The sequence below is a fragment of the Harpia harpyja genome, chromosome 7, assembly GCF_026419915.1.
Source record: "Harpia harpyja isolate bHarHar1 chromosome 7, bHarHar1 primary haplotype, whole genome shotgun sequence".
Taxonomy (NCBI): domain Eukaryota; kingdom Metazoa; phylum Chordata; class Aves; order Accipitriformes; family Accipitridae; genus Harpia; species Harpia harpyja.
The window spans coordinates 27,399,999-27,420,652 of NC_068946.1; the positions used below are offsets into that span (position 1 = coordinate 27,399,999).

A 20,654-nucleotide genomic window follows, 5' to 3' on the forward strand; every position below is an offset into this window, starting at 1 on the left:
TTGAGAGCAGCAGTCATGGGTGGGGGCACCAGAATGGACCAACAATGGTCACAATGGCTGCAGTGGACTGTGAGACCTGGGGCTGGCTGTTTGCGCTGCTTCTGGTTAGTGCCTGACACTGTGGGGTCTTGGTCAGAGCTTCAGCTATTGCACCAGCTCTAATAAATAACAGTGCAGGCATTTCTCCTCTCTTTTGGTTCTGAGGGACGTGAGAGAAGTATTTTCCACTGAGCTTATTTCTGAAAAATGAATTCACATTAATTTAAACACCATCAATCTTTGTTTTCTCTGCTGATGGCCTTTGACTGGGGAGAGCAGGTGTGCTGGCTCCTCTCATCCTGCTCCATCCATTTCAGCAGCAATTTCTGGTAAGTTTTGTCACCTCCATGCATACTGTGGAGAAATATTGAGTGAGCGTAGGGAGTGGCAGTGCGAAAGCACAAAATTACATTCCTCATCAATCATTACCCTCTAGCAACTTCCAGGGCACTGTAAATTGCTGACTAACAAGGGAGAATTAGCTTGATAAAATCACCATTAGTGTCAGTTCAGAATGATGTAAAGTTTTAAAGACACTGCTGTCCTCTCTGTCTCTCCCTCATCCATTAGTATGTCTGTTCATGGAGATCCCAGTCCAGCAAAGCACGTAAGCACATGCTTAATGGTAGGCAGATCAGTAATCCCAAGGAAATCACTGGGATATGAGCCCTAAGCATGTGTTTATGTGCTTCACTGGATCAGGGCCATAACACACACTCTCTGAGCACAGAAATGATTAATACCTTTGTGTGAGCCAGTTTCTTGATTCAAAACCAGATTTAGACTCACTAGCTGGACTTAAAATATGACAGTCAAGTTTTACTGCAAGAGAGCATTATACTTAGCCTCTTTAGCCTTCCTTTTCTTATTTGTTATTTGGGTTTTATCAGTTGATGCTAGCTAGAAATGTGCCTCACTAAACCTCTGCATAGCTTTCTCAAAGCTCTGCAGTTACTAAAGTTTAGACCATGTTTGGACCCATGCATAAAACGTAAAGTGCAGCCAGATCAGGAACAGTTTTTTAGAAGTTAAAGGTGAGATGCAGATGCAGCTAATATAGCTAACAGGTTGTATTAGTTTATGGACTTCTCTCAGTATTGCCAGACTGTATGCCAAATATTACAATTTGCCTTATGGCTTCTAGTGTTTGGGGTTTGTTTCTTCATGTTTTCAATTTTTCTTCACAGTCTTGAAGACAAGATTTCCTTATTTCTAAGGAAAAAAAAAAACCCACAACAAAAAAAGCTCAAAGCAAACAAACAAAAAAACCCACTAAAGATATAAGAATGGACACTTGGATTCTCATAGTCATTTGACTACAATAGCTGCGAAAAAGGAAAAGTGCAAGGCATTTCAAGACTTCCCACAGAATTACCAGGGTGACCAGCGCCCCTCATTTGTATTTCAAAATTGCTCTAAAGTTTGATGTTTTGTTGCTTTCATTATTTGATTATCCAATTGGAATCTAAGACTTTGTACCTCTGACACTGTCATCCTTTTATTTTTTTCATTTGGTTACAAAGCTGTAGTGACTTCACTCATCACTACAGATAGTTATTTGCGTTGAAAGGCTGAGAATATCCAACTGTTTAGTTGTAGCCCACTCCATGATCACCAGATGTTTCATTGTTCCACAGCCATCTGGAACTGGGGTTTGATCTGCTGTGGCATTACCTCCATTGCCTCAGAGTCCCCCAAAAGTAATCCAGTCATATTGTCTGAGCAGTTGATTTGTTTGAAGTCATAATACACATTTGAGAACAGAATAGCACAGCTTTGAATGCCAGAAGCTATAATTGTGTTGATCTAGTCCGATCTTCACAGGACACAGAGCAGAAAATATCACCTACCTCTGTTTCATTTTTTACTTTGTGGAATGACGACTTCTCCTGCTGTTGGAGTACTTTACTCTTTCCAGAACAGCTGACCACTGGAACTTCAATGAGGAAAATGTCGTATCTTGGCTGTTGCAAATGCTGAAATATATCTTAATGGAAATGAATATTGTTACTCTTCATTTACAAACCAAAGCAGCAAACTTGTCTTTCATAAAACAAAATTGATGTCTATTCTGTGATAGACCTGAATCAGATTCTCAGCAATTGCAAATGGATGCAAGTCAACTTATTTTAGTGGTCCTGAGTAGCTTTACACCAGCAGAGGTATGGGCAAGCCAGTGTCTTTCACAACTCCACTCTTTTGAAACATAGCACTCTGAGCTACCAGAACTGTTTGAAGGAATGTCTACTGCCCACAATCCATGTGAAGTCCATTGCATGCTCTGGTCCTATATTGTCATTCAATTTTGACACTAATTTGTGTTTGCAGGTGTGAAAGCTGTGGTGCTGTCTTCCACTCTGAGTGCAAAGTGAAGGCTGTACCATGCCCCAGGTGTGTGCGTAAAGAATTGCAGAAGAAGCAGAAATCCTTCTGGAGGCGGCTGAATATGGATGAGAACTTCGAAGAGTCTTGCAACATGTTTGAGTTGTCATATCAGAACACATGAGTTCTTTAAGGCAGTGGCCAGCCTGAAGAGAATCCCTTTCCCAGCTGCCAGCTCAAGCAACTTCTCAGCTTAGCCAGGCAGAAATCTTTTTGCAAAATAATATCTGACCTTCTTCATCTGTGAATAGCAGCTGCCAAAGTGGCCATAAAGCCTTGTTGGCTTTAAAATACCAATGGCTAAACTGCATTTTGCATTGAAGTCCAGCCACTAGCTCTCATACGAAATGTGGTTTACTTGAAATGCTTTAGGTCTAGCTAATTAAGCACCCAACTTTTTCTTTTCCACCTCTGGAGAAGACTTTTCCTCAAGGCAGAAAGTATTTGCTGTCATGACCATATTAATTTTTATGTTGTTCATTTAGAATTGATGAATCATCTACTTATTTATGTGTATTATTTATTTATTATAAGCCTTGGCAGAGGTTCTGTTGAGGTGTTTCACAGAACCCAATAGGGCAGTAATGATTTTAAACCCACCTGCTCCTTCTGATGTGGACATGTGGTTCCATTTTCTCATGTCTCCAGGGAGCTATTTTTAAAGGATCATTGCATTTACATGTCACTCCTCCCTGAGGAAAGAAAAGTATCTCCCATCAAACCTTATCTGGGGTGCTTGCAAACATAAGATGCAGAATGATTATTTGAGCTATGTTTATATATTTATAACCACCCCAGTGAACTATTCCATATGCAGATAAGCAGGGGACTTGCTACTGTTTTTGTTCAGGCTGAATATATTGGTTAAGCTCTGTCACTGAAGTCCATTGAGTTTTACACTGGTTATTCTTGATCTATGTGAGGCCATGTCCTCATCTCCAGTAACGTGATGTTGGTTCTGACCTCCTGCTAGTCTCACGTTTTAAGACATTTTAAGTGTCCACATTGGTTTTGTTTTTATTTCATGAAGTTTACTTCAAATGTGTCTCTAACCTGAACCTGTTAGACTGATAGTCAGGAAAGTGGTCTTGCCCACGTTAGTTAGAAAATACCTCCAAAATTGTGAAACACTAGTTTGCTGTGTTCATGTGCAACTTGCGTCCTGCATTCTCTGCGAGCTCTAAGGGATTTCATACTTCTGTAGTGACTTGGGTGGTAGAGAGCAAAGTTCCTCTAGGTATGGTTCTGCTCCACACACCTGGAACACAGGGAAGTATTAAACATGGTGAATTACATACATACATTGTGAAAGGGGAATACATGATGGATTTAACTGGGGAGATGTGTGTCATCACTGGCAGTATGTTGAATTCATTGCGGCTTCACCTCCAGTGGGCACTTAGAGATCATCCTCCCTCCAGTCCACGTTCTTAACTCTTTCTCCAGACCCTGCAGTAATATGTGTATTACATACATATGAAAGCATTCACATATATATACACACACACATCTATATGCAGAAAGCAAATATGGTTTCAAGAGAAAAAAGCCAGTCACGTGCATGTGTATTTTTCCTTTCCTCTCACACAGGTTTGTGAAAATGCAGAATACTGATCTTTGCTTCCTATATAGTCTGCAGGCTGTTGTATTCAAGGCAGAAAGCAGTCTTGATCATTGAAGCACCTTGCTAATTGCTGAAGTATTTTAAATAAAAAAACAGGGTACATCATGCTTACCTTAAAAGGTAGAATGCTACAACGAATTGCCTTGTACTGGAGTATAAGTGGTTGCCTTTTCCAGCCTCCAGTCAAAGACAGTAGCTGAATCTGAGCTTTCTCAAATTTGAGTGCAACTACTATATATATACAAGCATGTTTATATCTGTATACATTAGACAACCAGTGCCTTTCTTTTCCAGAAGTCCTTCTCTCAGTGGAATTCTTTGGAAGGAAGTGAGGGTTTTTTCCATGTTCTTGGCAAAGTAGTATAGGGATTCCCTTATTTAATAAACCTGGTGAATCATGCACCTTTGTCACTAAAATTAATACTTCCCCTACACAGCAATGTCTCGGTCTCAGCTCACTGTTCCTCATGTGAAATGAGTTGCTTTCAGCTATCATCCTTAAAGATAAAACATTCCTTGTAAGTCCATTCCCACGTGAAGTATTCCCTGTGTGTTCACAAATGCAAACACTGGGGAAGTATTGTGGAATTAGTCATGCAAACAGGAACTGCAGTGGTACTGGCTGAATAAACAGTATGCTCCTATGTTTTTCAGCATGTGTCACTACAACTAGTGCTGTGGCAAAGCCAGTAGCTCTGAAACTGTCAGAATCTGGCAGGTACGATTTTGAATTAGCTCTAGACATAATGGTGGATCATTAAAGAAGAAAAGGCGGTGTTTTTCATATCATCATGCTCTGGTATTTAAGATACCTTAAAGCACTGGTTCATGTCCAGCTTGGTTTAGAGAAGGCTGCTTGTGTGCACTGTCAAAAACCCTATGGAGTCAAGGAATCAAGGTTCAGACATTGCAAACTATTAGTTTGACAGATGTCCTAATCTCCAAAGTACCAGTCGTGTGGGTGGTTAGATATTGTAGTTGAACTCTGGAATAACAACATAGACAGTGTTGGGAGTTACTCTGGGTTTGTACAGATACTACAGAACAGTTTCTTTGCTAATGGAAATTTACAGAAAAAGAGAGTATGATCTCAGCAAAACCACTGGAATCAGTCATGGGTCTGGAACCACTGCCATTACTAAGGGTAAAGAGCAAAAGGGTGGTGTTAAGATATGCTGGCAGCACCCAAAGCTTTATGTAAAAGGATAGCGTACAATACAGATCAGATTCATTTCTTTAAAATCCAATGTTGTTGTAAACAAGCCAGTTCCTAAAATGGATACATGTTAATTTCTGCTTTGAAAAAGTAGTATAGCTTTTCACTGTACCTATAGGAGCAGACTGTAATGTGGAAGATGCTTTCCTCTCAGGGATGCCTAGCTCCTATCCAAAAAAAGTAATTCCATATGAACGGGTAGGATAAAGTCTTCTGTCACTGCCTTTCGTAAGCATAATGAAAGGCTTGATCCTGCCCTCAGAAGGTGCTAGCGCAGTAGGAACAAGCCCTATTCATTTTTCAGGACTGCAAGGCAAAAGAATAAACTGAAACTACTGTTCACATTGCTAACTCTCAAAAGACCCAACTCTAAAAGGACGGTTTTCTTGCAAGAGCCATCTGCTAGGCAGGAGACAGCCCGGGGTTCTGTGGGTGGTTTGGGTTTCAGACAATGCTGTACCCTCGTGTGGTTGTCTCTGCTCTACTAATAGTGCTGCATGCTGGTCCCCACTGCTACTCTTCCCATTCTGCAGCCCATAGCCTGCACACGGCTCTGCTTTGCAGTCCTCTGGGTGGGCATGAGCTGGAAAAAGTACCCGGGGTCTTTCCAGATTGTACAACTCTCTCCCCCACCACATGCAGGTGAAATTATGTATTAGTACTTCTAGTCTCGTCCTGCCCACGCATGAAATAAATTTGAATAATAGCATTTCATTATGAATCAAGAATAAAATGTGCTGTTTGTCTCCTTCACAGAGAAGGGGCTTTCATAGCTGTTAGAGGAGGAATTGATCTGTACATCCAGTTACTACTTTTGCTTGTACAGAACTTGTAATCAGCGTAGAAGTAGGGTGCTTCACTGCAATGGACTATAGCCTGACCCTCTACAACTACTTAGAAACTTCTCATCTCAGTTTAGTTAGCCTGAGATTATTTTAATCTAGTACACTGTAGAGATCTTTATTCAAGTCTCTTTTCCTCTTTACCCTGACCCTCTAGCTTTCCTTTAATGGGAAGAAGGACCTACCTAGGGGATGCGAACCACAGCTTTTTTTTTTAATATTGTCAACCTATAAAAAGAGAAATTTGTATTTCTTAGGTAGAACTCTTTCTATGGCTTTTTTTTTGTCTGTCTTAGGTGATGAAAAATGATGGTTTTGTGATGTGACACAATATCCTGGCTGGCACATACCAATATGAGCTCATTGCTGGGATGATGGGAATTGGCAGTTGTGAGGGTTTCCTAGATAAGTGAGAGAAGGTACTTTTTGGTGAGGAACTTGAGTTTTTCACAACACTCCCCAGGCTCTGATGGCCCTGTTAGGAGTGAATCATCAGGGTACCTCTAGAGCTCCTCTTGTCCAGGCTTCTCTTAATATCAAGATACTGTTTGTGTTATAATGGATTAATGATAATGTCCTGAAAGACTTAAAAAAAAAAAAGCAGAGGGTGTCTGTTTACAGTGAAATGGGGAAGCCGCACAGTTGTATTTTGCTTTTTCCCTGTAGCAACGGAAGCCACTGGGTTTCCTGGGCTTTCCAAGGTCACGGCCTGGATTGCAGCCAACTGTTGATCTATATAAAAGAAATGTAATCGAATAATCATCATAATCTTCTCTCTTTTTTTCTGCTGCTCAGCTGCAAGCCAGTCCCCCCTCTTTCTCTCACTGTCTCTGTCCCTGTCTTTGCTCACAGTGCTGAGCCTACAGCCAGACTTTGAGCTTCATAGCTCATTGTGTTGCTTTTGAGCTAGTCAAGTCTGATCATTCTCTCCATCGTAATTTGCCTTCCAATTTTCCCTTCCCAGTAGGAGTGCCTTACGGTACTGTATATTAGTGTCTATCTTCCTGTTTTGGACTTCTGATTGAATCTGCTGTTTGATTAACTTGTAGGCTTAAATTGAAACTCGCCCGTGGCTGTGCATGCTCTTTTGCAGGGGCAGCTGAATAAATCAGTTTGCTTGTTCTGCCCTCATGAAGTGAGCTCTACAGGCTGCATATACCAGCTCTGAAGACACCAAGCTGCATGGAAACCCCTCACTTTTGCTCAGTTTGGTGCCTTAAATTTTCAAAAGTGAAGAATTTTGTCAGGAATGCTCTGCCATGATGCAGTGTGTTTGGCACTGGAGCTCGAAACCCTTGCTCATGGCGGTTTCCATCTTGCTAGGAGTGGTGACCATAAAATTTGCTTACTGTCTGTGCTTTGAGAGGGAAATATGAGAAAGGATAGCATGGAGATGGCGCTGGCTTTTATTACCTATATTTTGGAGACTAGCTGGGCTTCTCTTCAGTCAGAAGTGCGGTTGCGCTTATGCAAGACCTTCAGGAGCTGTGCATATATAATAATGGGAAGCACTGGACATTAAAACAGTATCGGGTCACATGCAATTTTGCTCCTCCTAGAACTACTGGCCAGCCCACACCACGTGGCAGGGGACTCCCATACGGCGCTCCCTACCCACATGCACAGCTGGTTCCCTGAAGGCTAACCCAGTGAGGGCTTGGTCAGCATTACCTTAGAGAGAGGGTTAACCTGCTTAAAGTTTAGTATTATTTGCTAAAGTATGTGCCTAACTCTTCCAGCATGTATCAGCCCTGGGCACGTGTCCATACTGACTGTGATCTTTTAAGTCCACGTTTGATACCAGTAGCAGGAATCCCGTTTGACAATGGCAGTGCTGTCACTGCATTTTAGCAGTGTAGCGAGGAGACAGCCTGGATGATAATGTGCAAAGTCCTTCTTTACTTGAAAACCCTGGTGTGCACAGACTGGTTTGGGTGATATCTTAAAATGCCAATTTCGTCCAAATTCCTTAGAGTGGCCATTAATCCAAATCACAAAGATGCCACTTGCGGGCAGCGTCAGAGAAATCCAGGCCTGGAAAGCTATCAGCTGTCTAGGACCAAAGTGTATAAGGCCTCGTCTATGTGCACAAGTGTCAGTGGCTCAATTATTTATTTATTCGTGTCTAATCCATGTGTTAAACCAACATAAATCCTTGAATATACAGCATTGTTTTAGTGGAAAAAGGATTTGCTTCAGTTTTGCTTATGCACTTGTCTACAAAGTCGATCTTGCTTAAACTAAAGTGTGCTTTCAGACTGATTTTTAATGGCATTGATACCTGTGATACCAGGTTAGCTTATACCAGTTCCTTCTATACTTGAGCTAAGAAAAAGTAAGAATTCATGAGCAAAATGTGTGTTTGAAGGGTTTTAAGTGATAAAGGCAGCTTCCAAACCAACTTTAGTTCAGTCGAGGCAGTTAGAAGCTGGGGGAAGCCAGGTGTGAGTAGCGGAGCACAGTGGCTGATGCTGTCCCTGGCGGCCTGGGCTTTCCTTCCCACCGGAGCATCAGCTCACCTGCAGCACTTGCAATGGATTTTAGCATGGCTGGCAGCACACCCTGAGTTTTTGGAAAACCATTATGTGTGTGTGCTACTCTGTTAACTTATTGGCAACATCATTGTGTGTGTTTCATTGTTCTTGTATTTGCATTGGTTTTTTTTTTTACTTTTGACAAGGATTTTTTTTAAATTATCTGCAACTACTAGGCAATAGTCTTAATTTATTATTGATGTGTAATAATGTTATAATTTAAATTCAGTGAGTTGAATTGCTTGTTGACACTTGAGCAGGGTTTATTTGGGTTCACTTGTGACGGCATCAGAGCACCAGTCCCTTGTGTATAAAGGCAAGTCTCAATAAACACTAAAAAAAAGTTACTCGTCCTTTTTAATTTACCTTCTGGTGGGTACTGCACCATGGGTAGGACAAGCTTTGAAAGAGTGCTAGTTTCCTTAAAAATGCTAATCTGCTGGTTAAAGTCTTCCAAATCTGAGCAAATTATGTTATTTACTGTTCCTGAGTCTGAGCCAGGTCATCTCTGGAAATGCTGTCAATGACTGCATCAGGCTTTGTGGGTTTGGATTCCCAGTTGAATCTCTTAAGTGTTTTTCGAAAGCCACAAATACCTGGATTTTTAGTGGTGCTGACCCCCAACAGCTCCCAGGGGAGCTTACTGGGAGCTGTTGTTGTCAGGCACCTTTGGATAGGGAGCTCCTGGGAGGCACGCAGGAGGCACAGGGAGGCAGCTGTCACATGGACCTCTGCCAGAAGGGTCCAAGCTCAGGGCCTTGAGTCCTAAGTAAGGGAGGCATCTCCCAGCTGGACTGAAGGGTCCACTGAAGGGCTGGAAGGGCAGGATTTTGCCCACGTTGTAAGGGCTTTCCAGCTGATGGATGTAGGAGCAGGCATGACTCCTGCTCTTCTGGGCAACTTCTTCCAGTGCACCAGCTGAGGAGCTTCTGCAGCTCCCTGGAGCCGTGGATTTGGTGACTGTAAGGATTGCAGTGCTGAGCCGTGGTGGCGCTCATGGGCCTAAAACCCCTGCCTTAGGGCCCCCAGAGAAATCCACACCTAGCCCCATGCTCTTGTGGCCTTCAAAGAGAAGGATATATCCCCTCCCTCACCGTTCTCCTGCCCCTCCTCAGAAAGACCAGAAGTCCACCAGGAATGTCAATCCTCTCTTCTATAGGAGCCTTTGGACTTCATCCCTGTGATGAAATCAGCTACAAGCAAGGAGTTAATGTTTGACCGGGACCACACAAGCTGCATGAGAAAACCATGTGCAAGACCATCTCTTCCTCCTTATTTGCTTTACAAGGTGAGCAAATTCTGTTACGACGTCTCCTTCCCCTTCCACTGCCACCTCCCCTCCTCACTTCACCCTGTAAGAGGTGGTGGGAAAAAGCATCGACACAGAGCAGAGACTGTGGGGTCTAGGGAGTCCTGGGAGGAGCATTTTGGTTCAGTTTTTTTCTGTCCTCCCGTGGCTGTATTTACACAGCTTCTTTCCTCCTTGCCCCTTCCCAGCCTTCCTGTTGTGCTCTGTTACAGTGTATGAACCGTCACTGGAATGAGCTGCTGAAAGGACATACTCCAATAGCTGTCATGGGCAACTTGGGGCTGAAGTTTCAAGCAACATTTCTTTTGGTTTCGGTCAGGAGCTAAGGTGGTGGGATTTTTCTCCCTGTTGTACATTGTCATTACGTGAAAGCTGTGCCCTCCAGTGAAGTGTACCTCTGCCAAGAAAACCTTACATTGGCAATGCTGTTCTTAACTCCTGCACACACACCCCCAAAAGCCATGCTTTTTGGGTTGTTCTATTAACCATTTGTGTTAATTTATCAGCTAGCCTTTAACGTAGCAGGCCACAGAAAATACCAGTCAGACTGTGAATTGCAGCATCCCCTCCAGGTCCCTTGGGAAACAGTAGCAAAGTGGCATTTGTTTCTGATGCTGGGCAAGGGGGACAGACTGGTACCCCCAGAGTATCCACCCACCTTGTTCTCTTCATGGTTGATACTTCTCATGCTGGTGGGACAAGTCAGTGTTTTATAACCATATGAGTTTATGTGTTTGGGAATGTTAGATCATGGGCAAATCTTAAAACCCCTTAGGTCCAACAGCCAGTCTTTTGGATTTTGTGCTTTCATGTTCTTGTTGCATGTTAAACGCTTTACAATAGGTTGAGCCAGGAGAGTTGATCATCTCCTACGGCCAAGACCCATGAGTAGTATTATGGTTCATTATCACCTGAGCATGCCAAGACAAGCTCCAGCTTTTCTCTTAAAGGTCAGGACAGTTCATTTCTAAAAAGTTACCCTTCTAGCTCTTAAAGCAAAATTAACAGTATTTGGTTTCATATGGGAAGTTGACTGGTTTTCTAAAAGGTGGCGGAACTGGAATGCAGCTCTTCTTCTGGGAATAAGTGACAGTGTCCACGAGTTTATGAACTCCTGAGGACACTGTCTAAAATAAATGAAATGGTACAAGCTCCTTGTCCAGCACTGTGCTCCAGGCTCAAGGAAACAATTTTTTTTTTCTTTCAATTTTTCCATAACGTGTATGATACAATCCCAATTACAGTACAGTAATAGATTAACCCAAATGGAGCTAGCTTCCTCCTTCTTTCCTTACGGATGGAGAGGGACCTTCCATACCTTTTCAGTGAAAGGTATGCTGAGGGCAGATGAAAATATTCTGGGAGCGTGCGGACATAGCTCTGGACTGTCTTTTTAAAGTAGTTCTTGTTTAACTAAATACTCTCCAAAATAGTGGTCCTATCTAGAGGCCTGATTATTACCATTATGAGAAGGTGGTGAAAAGCATCTCAGATAATCAGGTGTCACAAGTAAAACCAAAGTATCCAAGGCAAGCAGGAGTAAATTCCAACCATTTTAAGCGTAGACAAATATAAAACTTGGCATTGAGGCTGTAAACATGCTAAAAAGTCAGTCTGCTGTTTATAGTAAGTGACTTTTGATTTTCTATAGTTGAGTTCAAGGCATTAGCCTCAGATATTAAAAAATTGTGAGGCTCATCTGGAAAGCTAGAGAAGTCAGATAAGAGCTTGTATTAAGGGCTGAACTTTCATTGACTTGAAAGTTCCCAGGTGTTTATCATGTAGGTACAATATGATGTATTTACAGGTGAATAAGAAGGAATTGTTAGTAAAGTTAAGTATTGTTTAAAAATAAGAAAGCGCAAGTTACTGAATCTGTGTAAGAAAGCAACAGATGTAATCAGTGTGCATGGAGCAGTTCAGTCCAAAGTGCTTTCATATCACTAAAGATTATAAATTAATCTCATTTGTGACTGACACTGTGGGCAGGTACCGGAAGTTGCAGTGACTAAGTCATGAAACATGATGAGTGTCTCTCCACTGAATCCCCCTGATTTCTGAGAGCAGGGGATACAGACTGCCACGGGAGCAAGGTTAGAGTGGAAAAACAGACCGCAGCACCATTCCGTCATCAGATGTCGGCACACAATTGCTTGTGACACTGGTGGATGTTGTTTATTGTGTACATATTGCAAAATGTCCTGTTCTGGCTTGAACTCTGCACTTCTGAATAACACTTGTCTCTGATTTAACAGACAGCGTGATCAATCCTTTAAGCAGATACAAGCTCTGCTGACTCCAATGAAGGCTGCAGTTTGTGAAAGAACCAGAGCTGGGCTCTTGACGCTTAGACACATGAGCTGTAGCAGTGTATAAAATTGGCAGATTCCTCGTAAAATGCATGTGCACCTAGCACAGAGTTAACCCTGGGTGATAACAAGTAAAAGAGGGTGAAAGCATAATAAAATATGGGTCTCTACTGTAGGTATGTACACAGTATTGACATTGTTAGCTGTGCTTAGAGATTTATGTCAAGTGTTACTGCAGTGTCATAAAACAATAAAGTACTTCTCTGAAGGGCTTAGGGCAAAGGGGAGGCAGAGAAGTCTCACTATATAAGGCCCTTCTCCAGCACCGGTGGTAATCCATGGGAATGTTTCCATAGCTGTCGGCAGGAGCTGTGTGGAGGCCTGCTAGGGGAGGACGAGCAGAAGCTGCACGTTTACTATGTTTAGAGCAGGTAACTAGTGATTTTCTCTCAGGGAGGATATTGCCACCACCAAATTTTAGGAGCCTAACGCAGCTGACAAGTCTACCTTGCAATCAGTGGAGAGAGATGAGGGTTCCTCCCTGGGAGCAGGGATGTATCTGAACTGAATTGTTCTCTGGTGTTTCATAGAAATGCTGACAAGGACCTATAAAAGCTGAGAGATGACATTAAGAAAAACACTGTGCTTGCGGTGGACATGAGATAAAAAGGGCAAGAGTCCAGTGTCCTGCAGTTTCTACACAGCATACCCTGGACTCAACACACTTTCGGCTCTAGGCTGTTGTAGCTCTGCTTCTCACATTGGGCTCACAGTAGGCTTCCCCTCAACATTTTGGCTGCAGTACCAGACTTTGCAGCCGAGCTCAATGTTTATATGTAGTGGACCAAACTGAAATGCCAGTCCCAATCAGTCAGAGCACCAGGGAGTTTAGATCCAGGCACAGTGCCTGCCTGTCCATGGGTCTGCGGCTCCAGTTTGTCCTCCCTGCTCATTGTCTCTGCTTTTCATGAGGTTATGGCAAGATTTCTTTTCCAAGCCATGCCAATACATGGGACCTGTTATTCTTGCTGCAGAAAGTATTACTCTTCCACTAGAGGTGGTTCCTCTGTAGTTGTTCCCTGGTTAGATGCTACTGCATAGGAAGGTGTTTTCCTGCTTCTTTCCAGATGCAGGAGGTAATTCTTTTCCATCAAAGCATTTAGCAGAAGTGTTTCCTGCCATAGCAGTCCCACAGCTATCCTGCAAGGGATGGGAGTTACCTGCTTCCTGACCCTGCTCTGGACAATGCTTCTCAAAAATCAGCCAGCTTCAAAGAAGAGAAGCATCTCTGTTGAGAAGGGACATTTCAGAGCCCTTCATAAACCTGAGTGTTGCTGCCAGCCTGGCTTGCCTTGCCTTCCCTGTCAGGAACCAGAGTGCTCCACGCCTGCTGTTCTTCACTGTTCTCTGAGGGGGCTTATATGGGCTGTTTGGAAAACAGGTGGGCAGGTATTGAGCGCTTCAGCATCTGAACCCACATCTCTCAACTATCTGAATTAATTTTGAGCCTAGGCAACTGGATGAGCCTTCCATACGTCTTTCTCAGAAGCATTGCCCACACCGTTTCCTGTCCCAGATTTTATCTTAAAAGCTAACGAGTAGAGCTGAAATCTGTCCCTCGCTAGTCAGATACACCAGCCTCCAAACTCCAGGGCTAACTTCACACTGGGGCAGCTCTCAGAGTCCATGGGCTCACTCCAGCTGAATCTCAGTGTGAGACTGTGTTGGTCGCTCCTTTTGAGCCCTGGGAGGTGTCACAGTGGCAATAAACAGCCTCAGTCCCATGGCACCTGATGTCCCTTTCATTCCTCTGGTTATCAGCTCAGCTAGTGCTGGAGATGTGGCCCAGGTGCATTCCCTTACTCCCAACAACACTGCAGGCTCCTACTCCATAGGAACCACCACCTACCCCAGCAGAGCACTGCCGGACACCCTGTCATTGCACCCCACTGTCTGTGTGCAAAAAAAGGGTACTTTAAGCTCAGTTCAGTAAGAGGTGAGCACTCTGTCTCGCCTGTGTATCCAGAGCAGAGTGCTGCAGCACCAGCATCCCCTTGGCTTTGTGTGTGATCTTTTCCCATGACTATCTCAGTGGTGTCCCTGTCACATGAGCTCTTCAGCCTCTGGGATGGTGAGACAGCCTGGGAGATTGAGATGACCCTTTTAGTTTGCACATCTCTTGCTCTGCATAGCCACCCATTAAAATTAGTCGCTTTACTCTTCTCTGCAGGAATTTGCGGGGAACCTTGGAGCAAACTGCTTGGGACTGGCAGGGACGTGCACGCAGGAGAGACGCGGAGCAGAGCGTGTTTCTTGCTCCTCACACTCCTCTTCTTTTTATTGACCGGCCTCACTGATTGGAAAAGACCCATGTCCCCCCCACGGCCCCCTCTTCCTCCCCAGCCGCACAATTGTCACCGCCAATTAGTGCATTGTTAGGGCACACAATGGCTCTGTGGCCACTGGAATGGGCCGCTTTTGTGTGTCTCCAGTCGGCTGTAGGGGCAGTCAAGATTCATTTAGGGCCTTACACAACATGGACAGAAAATACTATCAGAAAAGCAAAAGGGGGAAAGAAAAAGGGAGAGAGAGAGGTAGCAAGGGCGGGGGACTGGGGGGGGGTGAAGTCTGCTATTCAGGGGTTAGCCCAGCCGCATGAAAGGCCCAAGAAGCAGTGCCACATTGAAGTCGGCCCCTTGGAACACAACAAGGAACCAGGGCTTAATAGTAATTAGTGGGCAAACTGCAAAGAGCTCCGTGGCTCTCCAGTGAATTGTTCCTGCACTTACTGCCACCGCTGCCCCTTCCCCCTTCCCTCTGGATCTGACCGGGAGGGGAGCAGCTCCGGGATGGGAATTGGCAGCCCTCCTTTACCCACCACGCTCTGGGGAGGCCTCATCTAGCTCTTCTTTGTGGCAGGTAAATTGGATTTAATTCTCTAAAACTTGTAGCAAATTACAGGAGGTACTTTGCAGCCAGAGCAGGGCACAGGGGTATGGTTTTGGGGTCGGCACTGTGCCCGTGTCAAGGACCTTTAAAGCAGCCCTGTCCCTTTTTGCAGCCTGGCACGACACACCTTGCAGTTGGGCTGTGTTTGCCTGGCCTGTCCCTCTTCCCCCAGCAGAGCCTTGGAGGTCACTGCTGTTGTTCTCTTCTGCTTCCATTGTTTCCCTCTTTGCTCATAAAATAATCACCTGTACAGGTTTTTACAGTCTAAGGAAAGGCCTGATAGCAACTCTGTCAGCTTAGTAGTGATGAGGAATCTGCTCAGGCTGAAGACCAAACCTTGCCCTCCCTTCTCCACAAAAGTCTGCACAGTGCAAACATCACTCGCATCCACCCCTTTCCCCTTGTTTCTGTGCCAGTCCTCAGTCACGCTAAGGCCCTCATTGGTACATACAGAATTTCTTAAAGCACATTTTGGCCCAGCACGGCTTAGGCTTGTCTTGGGTAGCTGCATTAGCATGCAGCTGAATATGCTTAATCTCTGCTTCTGTAGAGATCAGTTTGTTGCTGTTATCAGTCTCAGCTCATCTCTTGAACTGCTCGTACTAGGTTTAGTCAGGAGCTTATGTGCCCAACAGAGTTAGCTGTGTCTCAGGAATATGCCAAGTTAAAAGATCCATAAGGCAGGTTTGACCTCACATAAATGTGCTTAAGTACTGAGGAGAAATTCAGGGCATCTTAGCCCAAATGGAAAGTACACAGAGACACAAAATTATGAATCATTCCTTTTATGTTGTCAGGGAACCTAAATAAAATCTATGGAAGAAAGCTGCAGGGCCTGGTGGTTAGTTTGTTGACTCTTCTCAGCTAACGGATGTGCGTTTTGGCTATCCTTGGATACAGGGGTGCTGGAACAGGTGCTGATCTCAAGCACAACTACACACAATCCCACAAACTTAAATTGGGCTCTTGTGGATTCAGCTCAGTATAAATTAGACCAGACACCAACTGACCAAATTTAGTAGTCTCTGCTGGAAACGTTTCCAAACTGCAGTGCTTGAAAGTGATCCATGCACACCCCCACACACACTTACAGTTCTGGACCGCTGTCTCTTTTCTTGTAGAGACTGAAAATACCTCCTCATTTCCTCTGTTAGCTACAGGTACAGCACTCTCCTTTCTCTAAGGTACCTGAGCAAGCTTAGGAAATGCAGTTGCTGCTCCAGTACCAATCTTTTTCCATGACCTGGAAGCCACAGCCGTGCTGTATGTCTATACAAAATAAGTTTGATTGTATTAGAACAGTGAAAATAAGATTCACAAACAAGACTTTTGGTCCATCTAAAATCCCATCATGGGTTTCACACAAGGCTGAGGGCAGCACAGCAGACATCAAGGACTTGGCTGGCGTTGCTGGGATGGCTCCCGCAATGCAAACACAATCGGGGAGCTCACAGTGTACATGTCTCACAGATAGAGCTGGTTGAAGGCACTGTCTCGCAACACAGAACGTGTCTGTCTCTCACCAGCCACAACACGTCCTCTCTCTGCTAATTAGCAACATCCCTGGCAGAGTCAGCTGAAAGGATTACACTGTCTTCTCACCTTGCCCTCTCCCTTCTTCCCCCAAAGAGACATGTTTAGTCCTGTCGGGATGCAGCCTGGCCAACCCAGGTAAGGAATCGGCCTCATTCCCCTTCAGACTGCCCCTCTACCAGAAAGGGTTTTTGTCTGCAGGACAATCAGTCTGGCCCTGACTGAACAGATGCACAGCCTCACATCCCTGCAGCGTAGCATCGGAGGTTGTTAGCCTAATGTGCTCTAGTGGAATGGAAACAGAGCACAGCATCTGCAGCAGGAGCCAGAATAGTCTTTTTCCAGCTCAGGACTGAAGGGTTGATTTCCCAGCTCTGTGTGGCCATAAAGGGCAAATCACAGAACTTTTCTGTTTGCAAAAGCAGGGAGAATTACCTGTCCTTTCTCCCATTTTTTGTGTTCCTTGGCTGCTCAGCCTGAGAGCTGTTTGTACTGCAGGTACATTCAGCACCCAGCACAGTGAGGGGCAAATAATGAAGTGGTGGAAGCTTGCACAGTAATTTCTTCAAGTGCACGCGGTGGGGTCCTGTCGGCCTTGTGACAGTGTAACGGCTGGGGGTCTGGCAGTGCCAGCCTGTGCAAGGCATGGAGAAGGGCTCAGCTACTCCCTTGTCCCAAGTAGTAGAACAGTTAATTTCACCAGCATAAGGGAAATAGATACAGAGAGTGAATTCTGCTGCAGCTGGACAGACTCCTCTGAGCAAAAAGCTGAACCAAGCTACTCCACCATTTTCACGCCATAAGGAAGGTGCTAACCTGTGTGAACCCCATCTTTGCAGTGGTTGTGCTACTTTTTTTATGAGCTTGTTGCTTACATAAAATCAGTTTGATTGTATCTATCTGGTAAAAAGAGCCTGTAAGAGGACTACACAACCTGGTCATCAAAGATTTTTGGCAACGCTGTGCTAGCACTTGTGAAAGGATTGAAAATATTTTGGAGCACTTTCTTCATCACCAGGACATATCCCAAGGAGGATAACATCACTGTGTGCTTGATCGTGCTGCACATGTCAGTGAGGTACAGGATTTAGGGAATGGATTCCTTCTTTTGCCCAGCAAATCTCTTGATGTGCTCCAATTCTCTAACACCAGTCACTGCTAAAGCTGTTGCTATTTAAGATTGAGCTCTGTGGATCACTTGCATGTGTTAATTCTTCACATCTAACTAATGCCTGAATGTGAAGGTTGCTAGCAACATCCTTTCCAAAATCACTTTGACCTGTGTATTACATTATCCCATGAATGACTTGCAGAAGGAAGTAATCAAAACATGTATAGTTCCAGCTAGTGCTAATTGCCTTTCCATCTGTTTCTGTCTCTTTTTACTTGTGTCCAATGAATGTTGATTATGCAGGGATTTAAATCTGTATTTCAACATAATTTGGTTCATTTGGTGTGAATGACATGACTCACTAAGCCTTAGCTCCAAATATTCCTCCAGCCCCGTGTCAAGCACTTCAAGGATGTCAAAAGCAGATACAGAGAATCTGAAGTGCCTGGTCTTAGCAAGAATGCCTAAAAGGTCAGGGAGAGGACACTGTTTCAGAAGGTCTCTGGCCTTGATACTTACTGGTTCATGAAAACCTGAAAACACAGCACGTGTGTATTGTGTATGAACTTTCTCCTTCTAGGGTACTATAGATGAGTGAGTACACACACAGGATAAAGCTTTCAAATGTCGTGTGACTTTTGATTGCCGCTGATCTTGAGTTGACAACGTGGCATGTCGTAAAGGAGTCCAATTTCCAGAGGGCAGGTCTGTAACAATTTCTGAAGATCCCTTAAGGTTGCCTCAAGAGGGTCCAGAATCACTGCATCTGGAAAATCTTGATCACAGCGCCTTGGAGGTTAGTGAAGGAATGCAGTCAAAGCGGCTTATGTGTTTGAAACCTATTTTGATTGTATGAAACTTAGTATGTTCAGGAAAGGCCAGACTGAACTTGAACTATTCTGAACACAGACTGAAGTCACTCTTAACAGCGACAGTTGTTATCATGTGTTTTCCACCGATTCATAGAATTTTAAGGCCAGGAGAGACCACCCGTAACCGCAGATGTTCATACCGATAGCAGTTTCTTTGTAAAGTGCCAGTTCAGCATAGACAGAAAGTTTCTTGGAAACATTTCTATTTTGACTGACCAACATTCTCTGAAAGCCAGGCAAGACCTAACGGACAAGTGCTCACCAGGCTGATTCCTGGCTGATTTCTGCCCAGTTTCCCAGTAAGCTCCTGGCACCCCAGGATTTCCATGTCCCCCGCTCCAGCACCTCCCCCGTCCTCGGCTCCCAAGGCCTCTTCTGGCAGGGGGCTTCTAGGACTTCTCCACGTTGCAACAGGAAACCTCCTAGCTTTTCCTGATGCTGCAGGATTTCTCAGAAGTACGGGCAGCTTGCCCTTTTTGGCACAAGCTGGTGTGTTTTACATTGTTTTTTAATGTTGGAATTTTCCACAAAACAGAAATTGCAAGTTTCAGCCAGCTTCAGTCCAGGCTGCTTGAGTGTTTTCCCCAGCGGATTTTGCACGTTGGCCATTACAAACTTGCATCCTAACGCTGAAGTTTTGCTACAACATTTTCAGCCAGAGGTTCCTCTAACCTTTCTCTCTCTTTGCTGGATTAGAAAACTGCTTAATACTTTTGACCCTGGAAATAAAGTACTGCAACTGTAACAGATGTTACTTTCATTTCATTGTAAAACAAGCAAATAGAAACAAGTTTCCAAAGGTTGTGACCTGAGGCAGGGAAGGGAAAGCATTGTGCCAAAGCTGAACTGCTTTGGGCAGTTTCACCCTGAAGGTCTCTGACAGCAAAGGAGAGGGCAGAAAAAGGAAATACCTATTTAGAGATGGCGTTGATCAAAACAGCATTGGTCTGGAGATAAAGCAAGCAGTAATTAGTCATTATTATTTCATAGAGGCATTTGGTACCTCCCATGTATGAGTTGGGGGTTTGTTTTACTCATGTGGTTGGAGTCAAAGCGGGTGTAAGCCAGCGCTGATCTTCGCCGGGCAGTGAAGCCGTGCTCCTTCACACCTGCTGAGGAGCCTGGGCAAGGGTTAGGCTTCTCAAATCTGCAGCAGTGTTCAGAAGCCAACAGTTGTATTTTTGCATGCCGGCCCCCAGTAGGTTACAGGGAAGTGGTGATGATCCCACCTCACATGCACATAGAGGGTTAGATGTGCCATGGTGGAAACCACAGCTTCATGGCTGTTAAGGTCACCTTAACACCTTGCTGGACATTCAGATCAGGCAGGGCAAAACTCAGGTGGTCCATGGGAAATGCCCTGCTCTCTCAGCTGGGAAATGGCCTGAGCTGCTCAGACCACTAGAGTGGTGAGCACTGGCCCCTTGGTCAAGAAAAAAATCTCAGATTTCATGCTTCGAGGTTGCTCGTTTGGCAGCTTTCCTGAGACCTCAATTCACTTACAGCCATAAGCATACAAATGTATGTGCAGTACAATCACCCTGCTTGGAAATCCCAATGGAGCAAAGTATTTAACTCTGAAAAATACTTGGAGTAACTTCTTTACAATGTATAGAGCAGCAAGCATTTCAGAAACAATCTAACTGTGTATTTAAACAGTCATTACTGCCTTCTGGGTAAATAACACATGTTTTTAAAATGGCCTCTATACACAATAGACACTAACACAATAAATCCTAATTGCTCTGAAGGACCCATTAGGCTCTATCAGGTCAATACATGGGGTAGGTTTTTTGAAAGTCACTCACCCTGTTGTTACATAAGCCACAATTTGAAAGTCCATAAATAAGTATTTGCCCAATGAAGAGTGAGGGCTTTGCCAGGGCCATACTAATTTATCATGTCAACTTCACTATGGGGACTGTTTTCTTTTC

The 20,654-nt window shown here is 44.2% G+C and overlaps 1 protein-coding gene across 13 annotated transcripts in view; it reads left to right on the forward strand.

The window, feature by feature from the left end:
• The window catches only part of PLEKHM3 (pleckstrin homology domain containing M3), a 129,518-nt gene that overhangs the window by 84,673 nt on the left and 24,191 nt on the right, over positions 1–20,654 (forward strand). For 7 of the 13 annotated variants that reach the window (XM_052793172.1, XM_052793171.1, XM_052793169.1 and 4 more), the window contains one exon: positions 2,368–4,445. The exons of 3 other annotated variants lie outside the window; for them this stretch is intronic. In XM_052793172.1, the coding sequence (XP_052649132.1) occupies positions 2,368–2,545 (178 nt within the window). In that variant the 3' untranslated portion in view covers positions 2,546–4,445. Of the gene's footprint in view, positions 1–2,367; positions 4,446–9,796; positions 9,926–20,654 lie in introns of those variants that run through there. 3 more of the 13 variants (XR_008236066.1, XM_052793179.1, XM_052793180.1) reach the window with 3 other exon arrangements.